Raw genomic sequence first — 5740 nt, 5'->3', positions numbered from 1 at the left:
GCTGTCAGTCTGTCCCTGCTGCTCTATAAGGGCCTGACCTAAACCACTGGTGTGAGGAGGTTCCACAACAGTTCACCATCACATAATAGCAACCATCTAAGTTCACATAAGTCAATGTACTCTTTCTGATGATTTTTTTCCCATTTAGATTAAAATAGAAAGTCCAAGATACTGTCTGGTATTCTTGTATGCTCCACAATGCATCTTCAACTAGAATATCTAGACCTTTATCAGGGTCCTGATGAATGTTCTGATTGACACAAACTTTGGTTCAAGATCCATTAAATCTATTGTTGAGTATACAAGACCATCACTGTGCTGGAGTACATGGTGTGCCAACTACCCTCTTTTCAACCCAGTATTTCAATCATGTTAGTTACGAACATAAATCGGCATTTCATTCCTCTACCCTTACTTCTCCTCCAATCAAACACTGTTGTTACAGTATGGTAGTCAGTAACAGGTGTGTAACAACCAGGTTATTACAGTACTTATTTCTTTCAGTTGCCACTAACAGAAGATGATACATGATGAATATTAGTAATAACATAAGTGTATGAGGTCCCAGCAAACAGTTTGCGGTGGAAGCACAGACAGACAATCATTTAATTGAATCCTTTCGTGCAGGATATTCCTCCATGGCTACATCAATAGAAAATCAAGGACAGCATACAACCAAGAAAGATGCTTGACATGTTTGTGGAATAAATATGATCACAATGCAGCAGGGTTACCTCTCCATTGTACACAGTCTGCATAGATTCATGTACACACAAAGACAATACGTCAATAAACAGCAGTGTTAACAGAGGGTACATGATGCCCCTCAGAAACAACAGCTCTGATGGTTATACTACAGAGACCTGGTGACCGTCTGGATGTGATGTGTGTCAATCAATAGCGTGGTTCCAGTGTTCAACAAACAATCATTCTGAACTGTCACAGAGGCACTTACATTAAACAGAAGACTATGACAGACAGTTAACTGTTACGCACTGCATTACTGTTGGCAAAGCCTCCCCTAAGAACCTGTCTTATAGTAACACCGTGACTATTCCTCTGCTCTAGCAGTGGTGGCCAGATTGCTCAGCTCACCCTAACATGCTAACCCTGACAGTAGCATTGGCACAAACTCTAAATAAAGAGACACACACGCCAGATAACTCTACTGCTGTGGCAGCAGCCAGTTAGCCTAGCGGTGCGGAGGGAGTCAGAAGCAGGACTCGGGGACGGGTCTCTGCTGCCTGCCCAGGGAGGTGGTGCTGTAGCGTGCCCGCTGCAGGGTGGCATAGCTGGGCTTGTCTGTGGCCAGGCTGCTGCAGGGGGCCGGGGGAGCTACCTGCCCGTTCCTCTGCAGAGAGGAACACCTGCGCAGGGTCAAGTCCAGTTTGGTCTGGATGTTACTGGAGCTGTGGGCACGCTTGATGTCAGCAGCAGAGCTGTGACTCCCTGCCCTCCCGTTGACAAGCTGCCCTTTGCTGTGACGGCAGTCAATTCTAGGAGCGCCGTTGGCCCTCTTTTCCTCCAGCGCTACACCATTCAGGGTCCCATTGGAGATGGAGAGTTTAGACGAACTACCGTTTGCCACCTTGCTGGTTCGTCCGTGGCCATTGGCCCGGACTTCCTCCCCCTTGCTAGGTGTACTCTGAGCATCTTTCTTCAGGAAGCCTGATTTGAAAAAGGACAAGAGGCTGTCGTGGCTCCTTACCTCCTGACCTCTCATCCCCTTCCTCTCCTCAGGCTGTAGACCAGCCTGCAGCACCCCTACCCTGGAGGTCAGCCCTGCTTGGGCCTTGGGCCTCTTCAGTGTGGAGTCCCTACTTGGGGGGGCACTGTGGCTGATGTGGACCCCATCAGTAGAGCCTCTATGGGGATGAGGGTCCAGGGTCCTGCCCTGGTCCTGCCTGAACCTCTTGGAGGACCTCCGGCCAAGTGAGCTGTCATCCCTGACTTTAGTGATAATACTGAGCCCCAGGCTGGAGCTCCTCTCTATGGCAGGCCTGCTCTGGCCCTCTGGTACTCTTGGGGAGTCGCAGGCCTCAGAGTTGGACCTGTCCATGCAGCTGGGGGAGCTCCCACTGGGGGAGCTGCCCAGGTCCCTGTGCCCGCCCTGGGGCGGGGTGGCCACTAGGGTGATGATGGGGTCCTTGGTGCACCGCGGCCTGCGCCCTGACTCCAGGTACTCCACCAGCTCCCCTCGCCTGGGGGCGGAGGGTTTGGGGCGGTCCTTGGAACCAAAGGACCAGCGCAGGGGCAGCACTTTGCTCAGGGTGTCCTTAGTGGGTGACCTCATGCTCACGCTCCTGCCCTGAGTGCCTCGGACAAATAGCTTATTCTCAAACCCATCTGGACCCAGAAGAAAAACAAACACAGTTAGGATTCTTCCTCATATTCCTCCTCTTTTATAATGGTTCATTGATCGACTTATCTACATAATCATCTGCTTTTTAATGATGTAATTAAATCCCTATACACAGAGATAATCCTCTTTGAGTAACAACCAGAACTTCAGACCAATCAGACACAGCGAGCCATAGTGGTTTTATTTATTTAGAGACAGACTGGGGAAATGGTGTCCCAATGAGCTACTCACCTGTCTCTGTTTTAAGAGGCTCGTCCTCGAACACAGGGAGCTCTGGGGATTCGGGGGTTGGTGTGGGGCCAGGAGGGCCAGAGGTGGACCCCCCAGAGAACAGGCTGCCCCTCTTACTGTCCCGCGTCAGACGGATCAGCCAGTGGTCTGATGTGGAGGAGCTGGTGGAGCCTGTAGAAGTAGAAGTTATAGAGAGCTAAGTGCCATCTACTAGACTCTCAACACAGCTAATACATACAAACCTGTCTCTTTTTCCTAGAGGGGGACAGTAGGCGAAACATTTCGGAAGAGTTTGCGCATATATTATGACAACATTTTGTTAGTTGTTGTTAGTTTGGTATCCGAAGTCTAGGCCCCTTTGTCGGTGATTGGTCAACAGTAGGGATTCTTCAATAAACTTTTCATTGTGAAATACTGCACCTGTCACGCCTGGTCAAAGTATTTTGTGTTTATCTTCATTTATTTGGTCAGGCCAGGGTGTGGCATGGGTTTTTGTATGTGGTGTGTTAGTATTGGGATTGTAGCTTAGTGGGGTGTTCTGGATAAGTCTATGGCTGTCTGAAGTGGTTCTCAATCAGAGGCAGGTGTTTATCGTTGTCTCTGATTGGGAACCATATTTAGGCAGCCATATTCTTTGAGTGTTTCGTGGGTGATTCTCCTTAGTGTCCTGATGTCCTTGTTCTGTGTTTATCTGCACCAGTATTAGGCTATTTCGGTTTTCGTTACGTTTATTGTTTTGTGGTGTTTGTATTTAGATTCGTGTTGCTTCAGTTTAATAAACATGGATCGCAATCTACACGCCACATTTTGGTCCGCCTCTCCTTCAACTAAAGAGAACCGTAACAGCACCAAACATCTTAGTTATATGTAAAAATGCACGACTAAGATCAAAAACATCTAAATGAATGACAGATTTCTAGAGTTATCTTAAATGAATTCGGACTATTTTGAGGAAGTGTATACTGGCTATGGCGTCTCAAGAGGGACAAACAGTACTGTTGAAGCTTTTTTCTCATTTTTCAAGCGAAAGTCTTTTAAGGGAGTACACGTTCACTTTGCCTATCCGAGTTCTGCTAGGAGCAAACCAAACCTAGTATGTAGATGCCTTTACTGTATCTCCATCCTACGATGGACAAGGTCATTACACACTGCCAATCATATTCTCTTTTGATTTCAACATTAATGCTTTAAATTAGAAAAATGTCTGGATGCTGTCAGTGTAGTGCCATTCATTATTGGGTGACGAAAGCCATCATTTCACCAATAATGGATTTCAGAAGCCTTATTTCCATTACATGGACTTACTAAAGGTCAGTATTCTTCTTCTTGGTATATATCATCTATTGAAATGACACAATAGAACTGCAGGACATATTGCAGACCGTGGCTTAATTAAAGGACTTGTCAACAAGGCTCACCTCTGAGAGAGGAGCTGGCTGACCATGGAGGGATGGTGTTGCGTCTCTGGTAGAAGAGGATGTAGGCTCCCCGTGTGCACACCTCCCCCTCTGTGACTGGCTCTGCACTGCTGTCATCATACCCATACCACTGGGCGTCCAATGAGTTCCTGCAGAACGCTGCACAGAGACACAGACACCGGTACTTACATACAGACTGAAGAAACCACCACCATATCTTTATCTTTATCATCATCATCAAACACATTTTTGGACTGGATCTCACTTCAAGACACCTTGCTGATTAAGACCACTTTCAATGAGATTGTTATTTCATAGAACATTTACAGGATGTGAACATGACAGCCAGACAGTCCCTCCATACAAACCTGTGTAATGTCCCCCGTGCATGCCTCCGTGGTGGTTACACACGGCATAGAGGTCATATAGGAAATCTGGAGGGGCCACGTCGGGTGGGCAGGGCTGTTTCCAGGCCGGGTGCAAGGGGCCGGGGAGCAGAGGACCGTGGGGGGGCGGAGGACCGTGGGGGGGCAGCCGGGTGCTCTGACTCCTCTTCACCACATGGGGCGCCATGTCTAGGCCGTCCAGGGGGAAGCGCACCAGCGTGGCCAGCTTGTTGCGGCGCTCGCCCACCTGCCGGAAGCGCTTCAGGTGGAGGATGAGGATGTCAGGCAGCGTCCACAGGCTCATTTTCACCATGCCCTGTTGCAGCTGCTTACAGTGGGGACATTTCCATGCATCGTCTGGAGCCAGCTGGCAGAGAGAGAGAGAGAGAGAGGGCGAGAGAGAAAGAAACAGAGAGGGTGAGAGAGAGAGAGAGAGAGAGAGAGAGAGAGAGAGACAGAGAAATAGAGAGAGAGAGAAACAGGGAGAGAGAGAAACAGAGAAAGAGAGAGACAGAGAAACAGAGAGAGAGAGAAACAGGGAGAGAGAGAAACAGAGAAACAGAGAGAGAGAGAGAAACAGGGAGAGAGAGAAACACAGAAAGAGAGAGACAGAGAAACAGACAGAGAGAGAAACAGGGAGAGAGAGAAACAGAGAAAGAGAGAGACAGAGAAACAGACAGAGGGTGAGAGGGAGAGAGAGAGAGAGAGAGAGGGAGAGAGGGAGAAAGAGAGAGACAGAGAAACAGGGAGAGAGAGAAACAGAGAAAGAGAGAGACAGAGAAACAGAGAGAGAGAGAAACAGGGAAAGAGAGAAACAGAGAAAGAGAGAGACAGAGAAACAGAGAGAGAGAGAAGGGAGCGAGAGAAACAGAGAAAGAGAGAGACAGAGAAACAGAGAGAGAGAAACAGGGAGAGAGAGAAACAGAGAAAGAGAGAGACAGAGAAACAGAGAGAGAGAAACAGAGAGAGAGAGAAAAACAGGGGGAGAGAGAAACAGAGAAAGAGAGAGACAGAGAAACAGAGAGAGAGAAAAACATGGAGAGAGAGAAACAGGGAGAGAGAGAAACAGAGAGAGAGAAACAGGGAGAGAGAGAAACAGAGAGAGAGAGAAACAGGGAAAGAGAGAAACAGAGAAAGAGAGAGACAGATAAACAGAGAGAGCGAGAAACAGGGAGCGAGAGAAACAGAGAAAGAGAGAGACAGAGAAACAGAGAGAGAGAAACAGGGAGAGAGAGAAACAGAGAAAGAGAGAGACAGAGAAACAGAGAGAGAGAGAAACAGAGAAAGAGAGAGACAGAGAAACAGAGAGAGAGAAACAGAGAGAGAGAGAAAAACAGGGAGAG

The 5740-nt window shown here is 48.1% G+C and overlaps 1 protein-coding gene across 1 annotated transcript in view; it reads right to left on the bottom strand.

Moving 5' to 3' along the window:
- Positions 1-592: 592 nt before the first annotated feature.
- Positions 593-5740, bottom strand: part of LOC112247019 (ubiquitin carboxyl-terminal hydrolase 43) — a 116124-nt gene continuing 110976 nt past the window's right edge. The window contains exons 12-15 of the mRNA XM_042307408.1: positions 4380-4764; positions 4012-4170; positions 2594-2764; positions 593-2346 (exon numbers count right to left, since the gene is read on the bottom strand). Coding sequence (XP_042163342.1) covers positions 1211-2346; positions 2594-2764; positions 4012-4170; positions 4380-4764 — 1851 coding nt within the window. The 3' untranslated portion in view covers positions 593-1210. The remainder of the gene's footprint in view (positions 2347-2593; positions 2765-4011; positions 4171-4379; positions 4765-5740) is intronic.

The sequence above is a fragment of the Oncorhynchus tshawytscha genome, linkage group LG27 (assembly GCF_018296145.1).
Source record: "Oncorhynchus tshawytscha isolate Ot180627B linkage group LG27, Otsh_v2.0, whole genome shotgun sequence".
NCBI classification, from domain to species: Eukaryota; Metazoa; Chordata; class Actinopteri; order Salmoniformes; family Salmonidae; genus Oncorhynchus; species Oncorhynchus tshawytscha.
This window is presented reverse-complemented; position numbering and strand designations above follow the sequence as displayed.